Source organism: Emys orbicularis, chromosome 4 (assembly GCF_028017835.1).
Source record: "Emys orbicularis isolate rEmyOrb1 chromosome 4, rEmyOrb1.hap1, whole genome shotgun sequence".
NCBI lineage: Eukaryota > Metazoa > Chordata > Testudines > Emydidae > Emys > Emys orbicularis.
The window spans coordinates 71272181-71293250 of NC_088686.1; the positions used below are offsets into that span (position 1 = coordinate 71272181).

At 43.5% G+C, this 21070-nt stretch overlaps 1 protein-coding gene across 3 annotated transcripts in view; it reads left to right on the forward strand.

Moving 5' to 3' along the window:
- Positions 1-19605, forward strand: part of ACTN1 (actinin alpha 1) — a 141020-nt gene extending 121415 nt beyond the window's left edge. Inside the window, exons 14-22 of one of the 3 annotated variants that reach the window (XM_065404027.1) lie at positions 129-269; positions 2135-2317; positions 3291-3425; positions 5830-6009; positions 8318-8464; positions 12949-13029; positions 13578-13643; positions 15903-16061; positions 18833-19605. In XM_065404027.1, coding sequence (XP_065260099.1) covers positions 129-269; positions 2135-2317; positions 3291-3425; positions 5830-6009; positions 8318-8464; positions 12949-13029; positions 13578-13643; positions 15903-16061; positions 18833-18991 — 1251 coding nt within the window. In that variant the 3' untranslated portion in view covers positions 18992-19605. The remainder of the gene's footprint in view (positions 1-128; positions 270-2134; positions 2318-3290; positions 3426-5829; positions 6010-8317; positions 8465-12948; positions 13030-13577; positions 13644-15902; positions 16062-18832) is intronic. The other 2 variants (XM_065404029.1, XM_065404030.1) reach the window with 2 other exon arrangements.
- Positions 19606-21070: the final 1465 nt, after the last annotated feature.

Genomic DNA, 21070 nt, shown 5'->3' on the forward strand with positions numbered 1-21070 from the left:
CAGGGAGCAGGGCCATGGCAAGGAGTGGGGGAGCAGATAAACACAAGACGAAGGCTCTGCTTAGGTAATTACAAAGCGTGCTGTTCGGTAACTCTTCTCTAATCCTTTCTTCTTTTTGGGAATTCCAGAGGACAGAGAAGCTGCTGGAGACAATTGACCAGCTATACCTGGAATATGCAAAACGAGCCGCCCCTTTCAATAACTGGATGGAGGGGGCCATGGAGGATCTGCAGGACACCTTCATTGTTCATACCATAGAGGAGATCCAGGTATATGCAAGTCTTTCCCCTGAGATGTGTTTGTGTGCAATCAGACAATACTTTTCACTTGATTATGGCAAGTGGTGTGCTTATGGTGTTCTGGCACTTCTGAAGACAGCAGACAGTACATGTATTTGCTTGGATTAGGCTGGCTGAGCTGAAGAAACGGGCTCTTCTTGCTGTTCAGCTGTTGCTTCATGGTAGCAACTGATTTGTTCGCCATCAGGCTAGGAGACTGTCACTTCCAGGTTAGGTCATTGTGGGGCTGTCTGACAGCAACACTGCACATGAGAGAGAATGCATAGAGTGCTGGTGGACGTTTTGGGTGTGGGCTCTGTAGCAGTAGCAGTGACCATGAGCTACTGGGTGGAGATGTCATAAATGGTACTGACACAGCATGAGCCCTATTACTGAACTAGAGACCTGCCGTTTGCTAAAGTGCTTCCTCTAGACCAGCGGTTCTCAAACTATGGGTTGGGACCCCAAAGTGGGTCACAACCCCATTTTAATGGGTTTGCCAGATCTGGCTTAGCCTTTCTGGGGCCCAGGGCTGAAGCTGAAGCCCAGGGCCAAGCTGAATCCCAAGCCCCACTGCCTGGGCCAAAGCCCACTGTCTGGGGCTGAAGCCCTTCGGCTCAGGCTTCAGTCCCCCCCTCCTGGGACTGTATAGTAATTTTTGTTGTTAGAAGGCGGTTGCGGTGCAATGAAGTTTGAGAACCCCTGTCCTAGACCAATGAGTTATTTTAACTCTTCCATACTGTAGATCAAATCTGAATAGAGAGTGCATTTTATGAACACCGCCTTCTCCCATTTGTAACTTCATGGACTAAACTCCCCTTCCATTCATACTTGAACTACATTCCTGTGAACACCACAACAGTTGCTTACATAGGAAATTATTTACTGTGTTTAACTGTGTATAACGGAAGTAGGTTATCAGTCACACACTCTGCTTTCATTCTTCATTTCCTCTTCCCCTCTCTATCCCTGCCCCTGCGCCTCTGCTTCCTGGTCCCCTTTGCCACCTCTCCCCCTGCACTTGTTTCCCTGGTCTTTCTCCTCTTTTACAGGCTTCCATGCTCTCTGGAATTACAGACCTAGAAATGGCTGGAAATGAGCGAGGCCCAAGTGACTTGCCAACTGTCCACAAACGATCAGCAAGTGTTCCCCAGACCACCTTAGATTACAGTTTGGGAATCGCAGCATTAAGAGGAATAGAAAGGACCAGTTGTGGTCATGGAAAGAGTGCCATTTCCAGCTACGGAGCACTTTGCCAATGGGAATTTACCAATTTCTGTGGGCTGGAAGATGTTCACCTAGTTGTGGTCCCTGAACAGACTAGGCCTACTTCTATTGATTCCACTGTAACCATATTAGATGTGGATCTGGTACAATCCTACCTGGAGAAAACTAATGGCTATTGGTGCTAGCACTCTGTTAGTCACCCAGCTGCTATAAAGTAACACTAGTGGTCTGATCTCTTTTTTCCAAAGTCATTTAGTGCTCACAACCCTCATTGCAGGGATCAAGCACTCTGGGAAAATCAGCCCACCAGAGTCTAAAGCATGATGTATTTGACAGGTTTTGTGATGTTATCTCTGTAGCTAGTCAACATGGGATACAACTAAACACGGCAAAAATAACTTGCCTCATAACTGCCTGCTTTAATCTAACTATGAAGGTCTGAAAAATGTTTGAGTGCCATAAAAGTGGCTTTTACCTGCTGTGGAATGGCCTTTTCTGCACCCTCAGAGATTGATTGCTCTGCTGTAGCGGCAGAGGAGTTTCCAAACTGCACTATTTTCAGTAACACCTTAACGTGGTGTTTTGCCTAATTCTCTTATCTCTCCTCTGCTTGCACCTCTGTTTTCCAGGGATTGACCACCGCCCATGAACAGTTCAAGGCCACTTTGCCAGATGCCGACAAGGAGCGACAGGCCATCCTGGGGATCCACAATGAAGTCTCAAAGATTGTCCAGACCTACCATGTCAACATGGCAGGAACCAATCCCTACACTACCATAACCCCACAGGAAATCAATGGCAAATGGGACCACGTGAGTGCTTGGAGCCTTGCACTTTCTCTGTAAGGGAGAAGATGTTCAGCCTATTTTATCACCCCAGGAAGTGAATTATTCCCTTTCTGAGTTCTCCTGTCCAATGCACAGTGCTCAGCTAGAGACAGAGTTTAAGGCCAGAAGGGACCACCGGATCATCTAGTTTGCCTTACTGTATATCACAGGCCACCAACATCACCTAGCGCTCACACACTAACCCCAACAACTGAAGTATTACAGCTTACAGACTAAACTATTACAGGTCACAGGCTAAGAATAGGAGGAACTGACATGCCCCAGGGCCCCTGCAATGGCAGTGAAATGATTAAGTGAGATATACCCAGATAATTCCAGCAAGTGACCCGCACTCCGTGCTGCAAGGGAAGGTGAAATGCTCCAAGATCACTGCCAGTCTGACCTCGTGGGAAAATTCCTTCCCGACCCCACATGTGGTGATCAGTTAGATTCTCAGAAGGTGACAAGACCCACCAGCCAAACACCAGAGAGACCGAATTCTCAGTATCACCTCAGAGCACAGGCCCTGCTAGTCTCGCATGATTTGTTTCCAGCACACGTGTGGGGGCTTAGTGTGCTTCGATGTGCAGGTTAAAGAAGAGAACTTGGATCTTCTTTTATTCCCTTCTTGTGCTGATGAAAGACGCTATCCCTAATACCAGTTGTGGTGATGGTCTTTGTGGGCAAATGGCAATTGAACAGAGCCCTTCAACTCATTTAACACAGGCCATCATAGAGTCATGGGATGTTCACTTATTTGGGTTAGGTATAACTTGGGTTGTATTTAACATTGTCTGTAGAGAAGACAGGTTTCATGTCCCGTTGCCCATCCCCTAAGCCATCCAGCCCAGGCCAGACGCTTATGACTTCTTATTTGTCCACACCCCGTTTCTGAATGCATTGTGTCTAGCTTACCATGCATGAAATGCATGCTGTGCCTTGGTATGTTTTGCTACAGGTGCGGCAGTTAGTTCCCCGAAGGGATCAAGCCCTGATGGAAGAGCACACACGCCAGCAACAAAATGAACGACTCCGCAAACAGTTTGGTGCACAGGCTAATGTCATTGGGCCCTGGATCCAAACCAAGATGGAGGTAGCATCTTAATAATTTTGAAACAATCTTTTTTTCCTCTCCTCCACAATTGCAGCGGGCATTCTGGATTGCCTCTTCCTTCAGCCTTTGGGCAATCCTCTTTTCATACTTCAATAAGGGAGGCTTTCACAGAAAATCAATGGATAGTATGTGCTGAGATTGTCTCTGGCTAATCAGATGCATGGTACTTTTTTCTCCCCGCTCTTTGCAGCAAATACAAAAATGTGGCCTCGAGAAAGGGATGCTGGCACTTGAATATATTCAAAGGGTTTCTCGCTTGCTTTACACAAATACAGCAGAAGTTTATTTTGTATAACCACTTTCATACCATCTGTTTCAAAATGCACTACAAAATAAACACAATTATGTGGTAAAACAGCAGCAGGAAAGAATTTTTAAGGGAGAACTTTTTTAGCTAAGATTTGAATTAAGGTAAGTAGAGTTAAAGATAGAGTACAAGAAGGCTAGTGTTGATGGCAGGAGGTGAAAGGGGTGGGGGAGGCTCTTCAAGGAAGACATTTAAGAAGGGAGTAAGGGAGTCAGTGCTAGATAAGCAGAGATGTGAGGAGAAAAAAGCCACGAGAGAAGGCTCACAGAGATAAAGAGCATGAAGTAAGCAGGACAGCAGATACCGTGTGAGGAAAGCATCTTGATCTCTCTCCTAGCTGAGGAAAAGAAAAGTGCTGGCCAGCCTATTCCCTGTCCTTTAAATTACTGTTACCATAGACATACTGAGAGGGTTCGCAAAGCAATCAGCCATGCCTTCGTCTTTTATCATCAGATGTTGCCCAACTAGTGATTCCACTTCATTGAATCCCCTCAGTGTAGGCTGCTTGTCTGCCTTGAGGAAACGCCAATGTTGTTACTGATTTTTGGGTCAGTGACCCAAGTGGCACAGTTGGAGGTGGTAACATATAATGCAGCTGCTCCTCTGAGCTCCAACTGTTCCCAGCATCATTGCTTTTCCATCTTCTGTCATCTTCAAATCCCCACCCTTGTCCAAGTACAGAGATGTATCTCTTATGTATCCTCTACTACCCCTTTGCTGGCAAGTTTCTGATTTGCACAGAAATGGCTTTATATAAGTCTCCTCATGTCATGTCCCCATGTCTTCTGAAAGCATGAGGTCCTGGCTGTATTAAAACATTTCCCATTGTTTAACTGGTGATGGAGAAGGAGGAGTTGTATGATATGGGGTAACAGTTTGTTTCCAACATGGAAGGCACCATTACCCTGCACACATGCTAATCCCTAGACCTAGGTGATCTTGATAGACATCAAGGGGTAGATTTGTGGAATGATGGCCTTTGAAGTGACCTCCTAAGACGTGCACCCACAATTCATTTTCCAGGTGTAAAATTCAGGTGCAAATTACACCTGCAAAGTGGGAATATATGCCTCATCCTAGTTGGACGCACAATCAAAGGTCTGATGTGTTCATTTTAGAGGTCACGCTCAGCAACGCCTACCAGGGACTAGGACCCTTGTTCTCAAACTTCTTATTTTTCAAGGCTAGTGGGGATCAGTCCTGCAGCAGGTGTCTTTACCTCTTCCTAGTGGGAAGAGGCAGAAGGTGAAAGGTAAAGGAGGGTAAACCTCCTCACTCAGTAGTTACCCTTGATCAGTTTACTTAAAGGATGGTGTTGATGAGGTTTTCCACAGAGCGCCTGGTGACTGGGACTTGGCATATGTGACAAAGTGCGAGAGTATAGCATGTGTCTGATGTGGTGAGCACACAAACTGGTTAGGGAGGAAAGGAAATTGCATAACTAGGGCTCGGTATCTGTCATAGATGTCGTGGAAATCACTGATTGCGTTACTTTCCAAGACCTCCGTGACTCCTGCAGGGGCCAGGATGGCTGACCCCCCAGCCGCCCAAGCAGCTGGCTCTGGGACCAGCTGCTCAGGTGGCCCCAGGGACAGCCACACCAGCTGCTGCTACGGGGGCCTCGGGCAGCGGTCCCTGGCTGGCCCCAGGTGCCCCCCCCCAGCAGCACCCCTCCTCCTCCCCCAGATTTAATCACAGGTATTTTTAGTATAAGTCATGGATGGATCATGGGCTGTGAATATTTGTTTATTGCCCATGACCTGTCCATGACTTTTACTAAAAATACCCGAGACTAAATCGTAACCTTACTCATAAGACAGTGAGCCAGAACTTCAGCTGATGTAAACTGGTGTAGTTCCACTGACTTCAATAGCGCTACAGTGGTTTGTAACATATGGGGGTCTGACCTCATATGTTTATCTCCTCTCTTTAAAGCCATAAAACTAGATTCTATTCTCTCAGATCTATATGACTTGTTGTTGAAGCATTTCATCCCATACAGGGAATAGGTAGATACTGTGTGTGTTGAGGCTTGTCCCTCTAATGGGCCCAACTCCCTTGGGTTTGTTTATGCAGGAGATCGGCCGCATTTCCATAGAGATGCATGGGACCCTGGAGGACCAGCTCAACCACCTGCGGCAGTACGAGAAGAGCATTATTAATTATAAACCAAAGATTGACCAGCTGGAGGGAGACCACCAGCAGATTCAGGAGGCACTCATCTTTGACAACAAGCACACCAACTATACCATGGAGGTAAATGCCTGGAGAAGCCTTCAGCCTGCTGTGTTTTAGCCCAGGCATACAAAACAACCTAAGCTGTGTTGGCCAGACCTAGTTAAGATGAGCATCCCCATATCACCCAGATTCTTTTCCAAAACCCTTGGCTAAACTTCGCACTCAGGAAAGTGAGGAATTTACAGCACTGCTTCGCCCACAGTGCCCTGCCAGTGCACCTTAGTTCAGACCTGCAGCTCTGTATGCTAATCCAGTTCTGAGTCCTCCCTGAGTATTTGCAACTTCAGCAGGTGGTAGATGGGGACCAGTTAAGAACACCAATGCATCTTCAGTGTTTACCTGACACTTATTAGCCTGCTACTTGATAGCTGAATGCCAACCTAATAGCCAGGGTGAAGATACCAGTGATGGTGGTGGTGTGGATATGTTATGCGTTATTTATACTATGATAATACCTAGAGAACGCAACCAGGAACAGGACCTTGCTGTGTTAGGGTCTATACAAATATAGCAAGAGACTCTTGCCTCAAACAATTTAACATCTAAATAGACAAGACACACAATGTGTGAGGGGAAAGAATGCAACATACAGGCAGTCCCCACTCTGACCCCTGGAGTTTCAAGGAATAAGACAGCTGTGTGTTGTTGTTGTGCTCCATATTTCATTGTAACATTGCAAATCAACTCCCTAGCTAATGATTTTTTTTTTTTTAATGTTACTTACTACTAGGGCTGGTCAAATAACAGAAGAAAGATAACACCTGAATATATTATGCAATTAACTTTACTGGTATTAGCTGACTAGTAATTGACTAGCTATAGAGCTGGTTGAGTTCCACAACGTATTTTTGAATAAATTGTTTGACACATACTGGAGAAATTCCCCAAATACTATTCAACCAGCTCTACTCACTAAATTTCTCTCTTTAGCATTGACTTTCCTTTCTTGGCTTCTTTTCACTTTCCTATAATTATTTATGGTGCATCTTTGCTTGAGCTGTCTTCAGTGTGTTTCCTGATTTCCCTTTCTCTCTCTGTTGAGTTCTCTGCCTCCTCCCCTATATTGTCTCTCTCTCCTTTTCCTCTCTTTATAGCTATTCCGTACTTATTCTATCAATCTTCTCCTTCCACATCCACCCACTCATATATAGACCGGGAAATTGTGCCAGATACTTAATAGCCAGAGGACTACACGTACGAATAGCCATAGCCTGATATGAAACATATGGGGTCCATTGTCCAGGGCCAATGCACAGATGAGTGCCCCACCATTTGCCAGACTGCTGGGATCCATACCAGGGTATGATCCCTGAACTCTATTTGGGGGCAGTGAGGGCCTTAATCTTCTGTATCAATCTCTGGCTAGTAGATGTCTCATAAATTTAGAGTCATGGGGTTTAAGGCCAGAAGGGACCACCACATCATCTAGTCTGGTGGCCTGTGTATCATAGGCCATCTGCACCACCCAGCGTCCACACACTGAACCCACAACTAAAATTAGACCAAAGTATTACGGCTCCTGGGAGGCTAGACTATTATCTGCCACAGGCACAGAATAGGAGGGACCAAGGTGCACCAGTGCCTAGAGGCCCCAACCAGGAACAGTGACTGAGATCCCTGCAATTGGCCAAGTTCTCCCATCATCTGAAAACAGAAGTTTTCTCTCTCTGCTTCCCCCTCTACATCCTGCTGGGTGCTACAAGAATATGGGGATGGTGAGATGTCTCTGCTAATCCATGCCTTTCACAGACTCCATTCTTTTGCTCCTTCTCCCTAGTTAATAGCTTCAGTGCTGCTGCTGGAAACTCTCCCAAGCAACAGCACACTAAAATTAACCAGATTCGTCAGTTTCACTTTGGCAACAGACTCTGGTCACTTCTCATTACTGTATCTGGCTGTGCTATAATAGAGGCACTGGAGAAGTGGGTGTCAGACCTAGGAAGACATCTGTGCATCACTTTACACTCAGTTCACATTTGAAAGGTTTTCTGCATCACTGAGAGCTAAAAACTTTGGGCTTGATTCTTGTTTACTCTAAGGCTGCTTTACACCACTCTGGCAGAGTAAAGTGACCTTAAAGCTGATGTAATGCCTTAGTGTAGATGAGAATCTGACCTTTAATTTTTTTTTTTAAATGAAGGTTCAGATTTTGAAGAAGTTGATGGCACTTGCCCAGGGTGAGAGAGATGTTTTCTGAGCAAGTGGATTTCCCAGGCCCTGACCATCAGGATCACTTAACTTGTAATGATTAACACAGTCGAACCAAGGGCTCCAGATGCAGAAGGTTCCACTTTTTAAAAGAAAAGTCTTGTCCTTTCTTCTTCAGCATATCCGAGTGGGCTGGGAGCAGTTGCTTACAACAATTGCTAGAACCATCAATGAAGTGGAAAATCAGATTCTGACCCGTGATGCCAAAGGAATCAGCCAGGAGCAGATGAATGAATTCCGGGCCTCCTTTAACCATTTTGACAGGGTAAGTCTGTGCCCCCTGGAGCTCAGTGGGCCACCTGCTTCTTCATAGGCTTGGCATAGCATTAGAAACCAAACAGCCCCTGTAGTAGAACTATCCACATAGTAGACTTTTCATTCTTGTGCTTAGAGGACCAGGTCTCGTGAGCCGACAGCCCTGTGGAGATTGTCAGGTAATCCTGTCCACATTAGGCTAGTCTATTTGTCATGCTGAGACAGGAAGTTTGTCTGGAATGCAAGTTTCCTGACTGAGCTAAGACTCGGGAAAGTCTGCCAGCATATTTAGAAAATGGATTATTCTCCCCACCTCTTACTCCCCATCCCTCAAGAGGGTTTCCACATAGTGACTGAGTATTGGATTTATAAAACTCTGTAGGCACCCATCCCCTCTCCTCTGGAGGTCCCTCACATAAGTGCTACATACAGTATAACAAAACATAAATAAATACAGAGCCACCAGCAAACACAATAATAAAATAAGCCCATAATAAACTCAACCATCATCCTGCTAGCAGCTCTCTCACTTGCATCTAGGGGAGATCAGCTGGCGTGCTTCCATGAATCTGAACAGCCACACTGCCACCCGGAGAGAGGCACTCCCAAGTCCAAAACCATTTAGGGTTCTGTAGGTTCCATGCTAACACCTTGAATGCCACCCATAGACCTACTGGCAACCAATACAGATCCCAGAGCAGTGGTGCAAACATATGTGCCTGACACTTGCTAAGCCTGTCACAGCATTCTATGCTAGCTTCAGTTTCTGAGTGGTCTCAAGCTATATCCCATTACTGCAGTCTAATTTCAAGAAGAAGCCATCTCCAGATGGCCAAATAAGGCCATCCTAACTCCTCTCGCATTGTTGAAGGTGCATTCAGGTAATGACCCCCTCTCTTCTTTCTAGTGTTCCCCAGTGTACCCTGTACATCCTAGATTTCCATTCACATAAACAGGCCTTCCATTTACATACAAGATGCAAGAGAGGGGAGGTTACATTGGTAACATGGAAAATATGGTTGCCTCATCCTCAATTATTTCTTCTGTTGGGAAGCTTTAATACTGATTTAAACACCAAACTGAAAAAATTGACTCTTTTTCTGAAAGAGGGAGTCAGCTGAAGCTAGCCCCGCACACCTACCCTGAGTTTCCTTCTCCTGCCAGTGTGGCATGTCAAAATGATGATGACTGCAGGCAGTGCTGCCTTGCAGCTAAGTTCTGCTTTTCAAATTGGGATTCTCAATTTTGTGTGTAACTCTTGGTGATGAACACTTCCCACCCCACAGTGTTTGGGGATTCTGAGCCAAAAGAAGTGCAGCTGTCGTGAAATGTTCTGCTGGGCTTTGTGACTGGCCTCCAGTAGGCTCTCTTGTGAGGAAGTTCATGTTTACCATGGGGTCCTCTCAAAACACAGAGGAAAGGGGGTGTGATAAATGAATATTGTCTCCATCGTTGGTGCATCCCTCTGTGTAATAGCAAAGCTAGTGGCTATATAAAGCCAGGGGTGCTATTTTAAGGGTGGAGCACTTCAGAGAGCTCAGCCAGTCACAGCTCTGCTTTCATATACAGAGCTCAGAAATACAGGGGTGGCAGCACTTCCCTGAGCTTCAGCTGTTTTTTCCTGATGTGTTCTTGGGATGCCAGGACTGTTCAGGAGTACACAAGATACTCCACCAGCTAAAAAGCAACAGAGGGTCCTGTGGCACCTTTAAGACTAACAGAAGTATTGGGAGCATAAGCTTTCGTGGGTAAGAACCTCACTTCTTCAGATGCAAGTAATGGAAATTTCCAGAGGCAGGTATAAATCAGTATGGAGATAACGAGGTTAGTTCAATCAGGGAGGGTGAGGTGCTCTGCTAGTAACTGAGGTGTGAACACCAAGGGAGGAGAAACTGCTTCTGTAGTTGGATAGCCATTCACAGTCTTTGTTTAATCCTGATCTGATGGTGTCACATTTGCAAATGAACTGGAGCTCAGCAGTTTCTCTTTGGAGTCTGGTCCTGAAGTTTTTTTGCTGTAAGATGGCTACCTTTACATCTGCTATTGTGTGGCCAGGGAGGTTGAAGTGTTCTCCTACAGGTTTTTGTATATTGCCATTCCTGATATCTGACTTGTGTCCATTTATCCTCTTGCGTAGTGACTGTCCAGTTTGGCCAATGTACATAGCAGAGGGGCTTTGCTGGCACATGATGGCATATATAACATTGGTGGACGTGCAGGTGAATGAGCCGGTGATATTGTAGCTGATCTGGTTAGGTCCTGTGATGGTGTTGCTGGTGTAGATATGTGGGCAGAGTTGGCATCGAAGTTTGTTGCATGGGTTGGTTCCTGAGTTAGAGTTGTTCTGGTGCGGTGCGTGGTTGCTGGTGAGAATATGCTTAAGGTTGGCGGGTTGTCTGTGGGCGAGGACTGGCCTGCCTCCCAAGGTCTGTGAAAGTGAGGGATCATTGTCCAGGATGGGTTGTAGATCACTGAGGATGCGTTGGAGAGGTTTAAGCTGAGGACTGTAGGTGATGGCCAGTGGAGTTCTGTTGGTTTCTTTTTTGGGCCTGTCTTGTAGCAGGAGGCTTCTGGGTACACGTCTGGCTCTGTTGAATTGTTTCTTTATTTCCTTGTGTGGGTATCGTAGTTTTGAGAATGCTTGGTGAAGATCTTGTAGGTGTTGGTCTCTGTCTGAGGGGTTGGAGCAGATGCGGTTGTACCTCAGCGCTTGGCTGTAGACGATGGATCGTGTGGTGTGTCCGGGGTGGAAGCTGGAGGCATGAAGGTAGGCGTAGCGGTCAGTGGGTTTTCGGTACAGGGTGGTGTTAACGTGGCCATCGCTTATTTGTACTGTGGTGTCTAGGAAGTGGACCTCCCGTGTAGATTGGTCCAGGCTGAGGTTGATGGTGGGGTGGAAGCTGTTGAAATCATGGTGGAATTCTTCCAGGGTCTCCTTCCCATGGGTCCAGATGATGAAGATGTCATCAATGTAGCGTAGGTAGAGAAGGGGCATGAGTGGACGAGAGCTGAGGAAGCGTTGTTCCAGGTCAGTCATAAAAATGTTGGCATATTGTGGGGCCATGCGGGTGCCCATAGCGGTGCCACTGGTCTGGAGGTATATATTGTCACCAAATTTGAAATAATTGTGTGTGAGGATAAAGTCACAGAGCTCAGCAACAAGTTGTGCTGTGTCATCATCAGGAAGACTGTTCCTGACAGCTTGTATTCCATCTGTGTGTGGGATGTTTGTGTAGAGAGCCATGGTGTCCATGGTGGCTAGGATGGTGTTTTCTGGGAGGTCACCAATGCATTGTAGTTTTCTCAGGAAATCTGTGGTGTCACGGAGATAGCTGGGAGTGCTGGTGGCGTAGGGTCTGAGTAGGGAGTCCACATATCCAGACAGTCCTTCAGTGAGAGTGCCAATGCCCGAGATGATGGGGCGTCCAGGATTTCCAGGTTTGGGGATCTTGGGTAGTAGATAGAATAACCCCGGTCGGGGCTCTAAGGGTATGTTGATTTGTTCCTGTGTTAGTGTAGGGAGTGTCCTGAGTAGATGGTGCAGTTTCTTAGTGTATTCCTCAGTGGGATCTGAGGAAAGTGGCCTGTAGAATTTGGTATTGGAGAGTTGTCTGGCAGCCTCCTTCTGGTAGTCAAACCTGTTCATGATGACAACAGCACCTCATTTATCAGCCTCTTTGATGATAATGTCAGGGTGGTTTCTGAGGCTGTGGATGGCAACTGCTAGCAGAGCACCTCACCCTCCCTGATTGAACTAACCTCGTTATCTCCATACTGATTTATACCTGCCTCTGGAAATTTCCATTACTTGCATCTGAAGAAGTGAGGTTCTTACCCACGAAAGCTTATGCTCCCAATACTTCTGTTAGTCTTAAAGGTGCCACATGACCCTCTGTTGCTTTTTACAGATTCAGACTAACACGGCTACCCCTCTGATACTCCACCAGCTAAGCTTCACGGAAGCATTGCCCGGCATACCTACCCTAGCCTATCCCTTTATTGGGGCATCTGACTTTTGATAGCAAGAACAGTAAGGTGATAATGTTTGCTACCCACTGTGTCTGTCTGCTTCCCTGCACTCTGGGTTACTGTTGAAATGCAGGACTTCTGGCATTACTGGGTAAAAGAATAGCAATTCAGGGACTGATTTGGAAAAAGTAGATTTTAAAGCTTGCTAGTGTTAACAATTCTTGTTCAAACACTGTCAAGATGTGATCAAGTTCTCTGAGAAGCTACTGTTTTGAGAGCATTTTTAGCACATCCTGAAATGTCATTGTGGTATCTAACTTTGTGCACTTTTTATTTTTCTTCCCTGTCTTTTTATCTGCATGTCATTCTTTCTCTATCTCTCTCCTCTCCTCATCCACTGCATGGTGCACCTGTTTGTTGTCTTTTCACCTGCTCTTGATCTCTTCTTTACCTCTCTTTTACCTGCCCCACACTACCACCCCCCTGGCACTGCATGTCCTGTTGCCTGGCACACCGCATAACCAGGATCACTCCGGCACACTTGGCCCTGAGGAATTCAAAGCCTGCCTCATCAGCTTGGGTTACGATATTGGAAACGATGCACAGGTACTGAATGCTAGTGGTGAATGCAGCGAGATGTTGAACTATGAGGAAATAACAGTTTTCTCCTTTCTTTTCTTTTTTGTTTTAATCCTTCTGTCGTTGTTCTCGTGTTTTAACTGTACATGTATCTCTGTTCCATCCCACCTTTTCTCTTTACTTAATGAATTTTCATATCTACCCCTTTTAATTACCTTTGTTTATTGTCTTGGGAGAATTCTTTTTATATCTACCTATTCCATTTACTTGTTTCACTTAACTTTCCCTGTCTTCTTCTCTTTGTGTATTTGTCTCACTTGATATCATTATGCGTCATTCTTTTTTTTAATATTCAATATGTGTCTTATATAAAAACGATTTCATTTCCAACTGAATCATTGCTTCTTCATGGTTTTTCAAACCACCTTTATTGTATTGTTTTTCATTGTCCAATAATTCCTGTCCCCTTTTCCCAAATTCATTCTTTGTAATCTCTCCTGTGGGTTCATCTCTTCCTCGACTGGTTTCCATTTTCTCTCTCTTGGTTTCTTCCATCCTTGCATCGCTCCATGTAGAAGAAGACTGGCATGATGGATTCTGAAGATTTCAGAGCCTGCCTTATCTCCATGGGTTACAATATGGTAACGTAGAGCCCTCTGTCACTCATGTTCACAATGATTCATATGACCTTCTGCAAAGGGGAAGGGGACACATTTGTAATGAATCAAGGTAAAAGCTACCTTAATTCCTAGGACTCTCAGAAATGGAAACTAAGTGTTGAAATGGTTGTGTGTATGTGTGCGTTTAAATCTTTGTCTTACAGCTCTAGCTGGAGGGAAGAATGGGAGAGTTATGTCCAGTTCTGATCTGTGTAGAGTGAGAATTGATTTGGAAAACTGCATGGCTTATAAACTGGAAGAAGCGATAACACAGCTCGTGTTGCTGTGTTCACTGTTTGCATACAGCAACATGTAACCTCTCCAGCAATAAGTAACAGTAGAATTCCATGAAAGTCTTCATGACAGCCTGAGGAATGAATGAATGCTGTTGCTACAAATAAATATTGAAATAAAACTGTTTATACAGGAAGTGTTTTTCCTAAATTCTCAATGCGCGCACGCGCACACACACACACACACACACACACACACACACACACACACACACACACACACACACACACACACACACACACACACACACACACACACACACACACACACACTACCATTTATAAATAAATCCAACTAAAATTCAGCCTTTAAGCTTCTAGTGCCCAAAAGCGGACTATCCATTCTAGTCTCATATACTGTGTCCCCCCCACACCTGGTGTGCTACAAGAGTACTTGCTTCAAGCTTCTTCCTAACGCCAGTTATGACTCTAGGATCCTGATATCCCTTTGTAAAGCTTTCAGTGGTAATGTGGCAGCAGGTCTTTCAGCAGGTGTAAATCTTAATCTCCATTGATAACATTAGTGAGATCAGCTTTTTCCAACCAGCCAAAGATACTTAGACTAGAAACAGTGCAATTAGAATTCTTTCCTGGTAGCTGTCTCCCTTTCCTCTCCTGCCCTATCCCTTCCCACTATGATCAGTGAAATACTCCTTTATTCCACTCCGCTCCTGCCTGTTCATGCAGGTTAGAGTCCTGTTTGTAGCTTTCTCATAGCTTTTTCCTCAGTAAATAGATTAGCGTTCAGGACAACACAGCATTAGGCTGACTTTGTCGACAGAAGAATCATAATGGGGAGAACTTCTGCAGGCAAAACATATTGGTATTAATCTTCTCTAAGAGGAAAAGAGAATCACACAAGAAGTTTAAATAATGCCCTTAATAACCTTGCTGCCACAAATGTTAGGCAAAGCAATCTTCCAGTGTAACCTACTTCTCAGCGCAGTATAAATCCAAACACCTTTAGTCTGGTGTACAAGGCCACATCAGTTAGCATTTGACCAAATGCTTTAAAGATTGTGTATGTGTGTTACTGTTTCATGTTGATTTGTACTGAGTTGCCTGAAGGTTTCACTCTTGCTCCCAGGCAGAGATTGGGATCTACCTCTTAATCTTCATACAGGGGGGAAAAATGGTACAAGAGATCAGAATAGATGCTCTTAGATACAGAGAAAATTAAGAAGCATAAGGTCTTAGCTTCCATGTCAAAATAATGTACAGTGAAAGAATCCCTGGGTCTAAAGACACTACCCTGGAGATGCTGCTCTGCCAGGCCTCTCCAAAGCATATAGGTCTCTGATTTCTCATGCCTTTTTGGTAAGGATGAGCTTAAAACCATTAAGGTCCTAGAGAAGGGCAACAGGTATGATGAGAAGTAAAAGGGAAGTAAGAGATTCCAGAGAAGAAATTAAAGACTAAGGCCAATTTCAAATCTGGCTGCCCAAAATTAGGTTCTGAATCCATGTTTAGGCTCCTAAATAAATTATCTGATTTTCAGAGGGCCCTGTGATATAGAATTGCATCATTCTGTGCATTATAGGTACCTTTATATCTTGAAGCATCCATACTATTAGCCTGTGTTGGCGACATGATACTAAACTAGAAAGACTACTGCTCTGTTCTGCTTTGACAGCTAATGTAGGGTAGCAGTTTTGTGGGACTAGGATGGCATTGTTCCAGAGCACTGTTGAAAATACCTAACTCCAAAGGGAAAATGAACATTAAAAAAAAAAAATCAGCTAGGAAAGCTTGTTGGTGAATGTGTTTGTGAGATTGATTTGAAGTGTCTTCCATAGCTTTATTTTCTTAGCCATGAGATTGGGATCATTTAGAAACATTCCAGTCTCATTATTTCACCTTCCAGATGCCATCATTTGTGCGAACTGGATTTACATTCTGGTCATTCTTACCAATAGTCTGACCTGTTGCTGACTGTCTTGTTATCTAGGGAGAAGCAGAGTTTGCCCGCATCATGAGCATTGTAGATCCCAACCGCTTGGGAGTAGTGACATTCCAGGCCTTCATCGACTTCATGTCCCGGGAAACAGCAGATACTGATACTGCTGACCAGGTCATGGCTTCCTTCAAGATCCTGGCTGGAGACAAGGTAAGTTTAGACTTTCGAAGGGAAACTAATGCTACTTTTACATAAAAAAGAAAACTCTGGCTCAGGAGTGGCCGAACGGATGTGAAGAGACAGGAAGTATAATTCCTCAGAGGTGAACAATGAAACACTCTGCAGTCATATGTAAATCTCTGCCTCCTGACCAGCTCAGAGGCCAAACAATAGCTCTTACCTTCATGTACCCTGCAGAGATCCTGATTTAGCAAAGCACATTAACACATGCTTAAGTCCCACCGACCTCTACTGAAGTCAGTGGAACTAAAATATGCTTTAAGTATATAACTGCAATAATATAGAACAGGGGTCGGCAACCTGTGGCACGCGTGCCAAAGGCGGCACGCAAGCTGATTTTTAGGGGCATTCTGCTGCCAGCCGGGGTCCTGGCCGCCGGCCCCGCTCAGCTCGCTGTCTGCCTGGATGAACGGAACCCCAGGCTGGCAGCGGGCTGAGCCGCTCAGCCCACTGCCAGTCTGGGGTTCCGTCTGCCACCCCCACTGCCGATCTGGGGTTCCGTCCACCGGCCCCTGCCAGCTGGTGTCCCAGCCGCCGGCCCCGCTCAACCCGCTGCCAGTCTGGGGTTCCGTCCGCTGGCCCCTGTAAATGTAAAATGTATTACTGGCACTGAAACCTTAAATTACAGTAAATAAATGAAGACTTGGCACACCACTTCTCGAAGGTTGCTGACCCCTGATATAGAAAATGTCTAACACAAAAAGTTAATATTAAACAAGAAACCAATGTAGCTAATATTTCAACACAAAAGTGTTTCTTGGAGCCAAAAATGTTTACTACCTTGAAGTAAAAACACATTTCTACAAAAGTTTGAAGTCATGGACAGGAAAGGAACCAATATCAATCACTGATGTCAGCTGATGTTTCTTATACACACAATAACTACAAATTAGTAGAGCAATTACCTTATCTTAACTTAAACGGTTTGGAGCCATGATACTAAAGTAACTAATCAAAAGTTATGGTTTTGGTTGGTTATTTTAAAGTGCATGATTAAATTCAACAAACACAGTACTGATCAACTGTGTTTTGATTAATCTTGAAAAAGATGAATTACTGGACATCTACAAGTTCAAGTAGTTTTTCCACATGTGACACACTTACATGTCATTGTAAATTATGTCTTACGTAATCAGTATCAGATTTTCACTGATTTGAGGATAACTTCTATCAGTTAACAAATGATTTTCAAATATCCACCTTTTAACCGTATTATTACAAATACTATATGATAGACTGGAAAACTCCCAGGACCAGGATAGATTATAACTTCTCTAGATTTGGTTAATCAGTGGAATGAATGTACCAACAAATCATATTTTTTTATTTTTCTTGCATAAAATTACTGGCAATTCCTTAAATTAGCTAATGAAATAAATTTAATCTTAATATATGCCAATATTTTCTAATAATTTTGGTGATCTGTTTTGAAATATGACAGTATGTAGTGAAAATATTGGAATACCATGTTAACTGAAATCTCAGATTTTAATGAATTATCCTAATTTGAGTACTTTTTTCATGTTTTGCTAATGATTTTACTATAATCTCTACGTATAAACCTCATGTTTCATCCATCTTTTATTACACATTCTCTCTGATCAGAGTATATCTCCTGTCTCAACAGTTGTGTAGTAAATTCCTAATTATTTCAACAGGATGAAAATTACGATTTAAATAACGTTTTCTGTAGTTTTGTGATCGAGTATTAAATTTAAACTTGATTACTGTGTACTTCCAAAAAAGGATAATTATCAATATTAATTGGTTTTAAATCTTATACTAAAATACTTTTTGATTCACATTGCACTAAGAAGGTAATCCTCCCTCAAACTCCATTCATGAACATAAAAGCAGAACACTTAATGAACGAATTAGGAAGTCAAAGGACAGAAAATCTGACACCTAAATATCTTTTAGATGCTTCCAAATACAATTGTCCATGAGTCAGTTAGCTACAAAGAACTTGTTGCTTAGCTCATGTTCAACAAACTGCTACCTTATATCCAGAATGTGAATTGGTGATGGGCCAGACTAGCTTCAGTGTGTTTACATTTCCAATAGCCAAACCTAGTTGGAGGTTTACTTCCTTTTGAAAAATGTCCCTAGGAAAGGTGGGACGTAGGAAAAGCAAGGAGAGTGGAGGGAGAAAACTATGGAAAAAACAAAAATTCTTTGGTAGACAATGTTGTCTGCTGCCTGTGCTGCTATAATTTACCAGCACCGGTAGGAACTAATTCGTTGTCTTGTGGATGCCATCCCTTTTCTGGAGAATGAGTCATTGAGGCCACATTTTGTAGCCTTAAAATCAACTTATAGGGCGCAGTAGGGCACCCATCTTTTTAGTGGTTGTTAACGAGGGACTGGAGGTAATGAACAATTTCTGCTTCTTCCCATTCACCTTAAACAAGAACCACACCATCAGCAAGACAGCAGTCAGCCTGACACTGACAACCTCCCTGCTCTCCCACACAACCACTCCTGGTCTTCCAGGGCTTTTCTCCCACTATAATCTATCTTTCCATTGCTGGTCCCTGGCCAAATTCCAACTAGGCAGGGTATTGCATTCTGCCTTCCTGCATACCCAATGTGCCTTCAATGGGATACAGTATTCTTAATTGAACTCTAGCACAGTTGCCCCACTGCCCCCCTGAGCAGCAGGAAGTGATTTGTAGAGTACTTTCGAAGTAGCACCATTTGCTGGAAAGAATAATTTGCTTGGTCTCTTGTTGTTTTTGCAGAACTACATCACTGTGGATGAATTACGACGGGAACTGCCTCCTGATCAAGCTGAATATTGCATTGCTAGGATGGCACCATACAGCGGGCCTGATGCTGTACCTGGTGCCCTGGACTATATGTCCTTCTCCACAGCGCTCTATGGCGAAAGTGACCTTTAACCTCTTCCTTTCTCCCCACCCCCTCTCCAGTCCAGGCGCACTCTTCTTTCTGTATGCAAAGCTGCCTCTGCTCCGCCTCCTTTTATTTGGTGTCTCCATTTTTGCTTCAGATAACAGATCATGTTTATAAGGGGGACATTGAAATGACCGTCTACCTTGCCCTTGAAATGACAGTTTACAAAATTATTTTCTGCAAAAAAAAGTTACATTTAAAAATAAAGACATATTTTATTATAGAAAAACAGGTATTTTTCTCCATCAAATTAAAACAAAGAGAAAATTTAAAAATATTGCACCAAATGTTTTGTGTTGTGACATAGGAAATCGAGCACAGTGTTACATTCCATTCTTCTTTACAAAAATTAAAAAGAACGAAAAAAAAAAAAAAAGGCAAGCCACCTGTACTGTTAACTTTTCCATTTGCGTATGTCTCTTTATCATGTTTATCTTGGGAGGGGGGGTCAGACACGCAAGTGCATGTGTTTGCTGGTTCACTCATTTCATGAAAATATTTTATGATAAACTTTTGAAATTGCTGTGTTTTCTAGGGAAAAAATAATGTACACAGCTCATGTTTTCATATTTAATTAAAAATTTTCAATATGCCTCCTATGTTTATCAGTGCACAACTTTTTGTTGTTGTTGCTGAGAGTTGTCTGGTTTCAGAATATGAAGCTTGAGAGTTGGTAACTTTGATATATTGCTTGTCACAAACCATATTAAAAATTTCTTGTGATAACAAATCTAGACTTCCTTCATTTGTCTAGTGGATTTGTTTAATTCCATTTAATCAACACCCTGAACACAAGTAGATTCTTTCAAAATCAATTTGATAGCTTTTTTTTTTTTAATCTTCATAATATCTGAGGTTAAATGTTTACCTCCATTTCCTTAGAAGCTTTTCCTTTTGTGTTGAATGATGTTGAAATTTACATAGCTGGTAGATACTTATAAACAGCTTCAAATGCGAAGTCTTATCACTGCAAAATAGCATCTTGAACCATTCCTGATGTCAGCATATCTCTGGGAATAGTGAGTTTTATTTTATTACTACAAGACCAGCTCAGAATGAGTGTCTGGAGTTAAATAAACCAAAGTTTTAAATGGTCTGATTAACATTCCTCCCCCTGTCAAAGCTTAACATTAAGTATCTTAGTATTTGTGATGTTATCACATCAGTCACCATAGTGTCTTTCATGTTTCTAACATGTTTAAACAAACCAACCAACCAACCAACTGCCCTCTGACAAAACTCTGTACAGGCCTTATTTATATATCATAACAAAGCAAAAAAGGGCATTTAACCCCTTCCTATCCCTCCTCACTTTGCAGGTAACCTTTAACCTTCCCTAGTCTTCATCCCTTCTGCAACCTTTTCGGAAACTAAGGCGTTTTCTCCAGTAAAGATTTTTTCACATGTCTTTTTCAGCATGATCAGATGTCAGGGACTCTAGCACTTACAGCCAGTTTGTTCTTGGACTAATAGATTGCAAGAGTGCAACATTAATTCACACAGTGAAAAGGAACACCTGCTACTTTCAGTGCTGTTGCCCAGCAGAGTCCGTTCTGATTTCCTGGGGTTAGGCTGGTTTCTGAGCAAGAATAGACTTTTTTTTTTTTTTTTAAATCCTTCAACTGAATACAACTTTATTTTCTTATTCTTAATCTAGTGTGTAACCTGTAGAAAAAATCACTGGGCTGTCATGTAATCCCAACCCCACAAAACCTGTCTACAGTATCTGGGAGAGGGGAGAACAAATTCTGCTGACATGCTTAAAAAATTCTTAAACTACCTGTTGACCTTCCTCTCGCCTACCAGTGGTGGTAACGTGTCACCAAAGGGTACGGCTGAACACAATTTAGTTACAAGACCACATTGTACTCAGCACAGTTCATCTTGAGCAGCTGAGGGGAACAGAGAGGTTATGTGACTTACCCCAGGTTGCACAGCAACTCAATGTCAGAGCTGGATTAGAACCAAGGCCTCCTAACTGCCAGGCCTGCGCTTTAAACGATTAGACCATACTTCTCCCTACTTAAAACTTTGGAGGACCCTATATAATACACTAGTAATTTTTT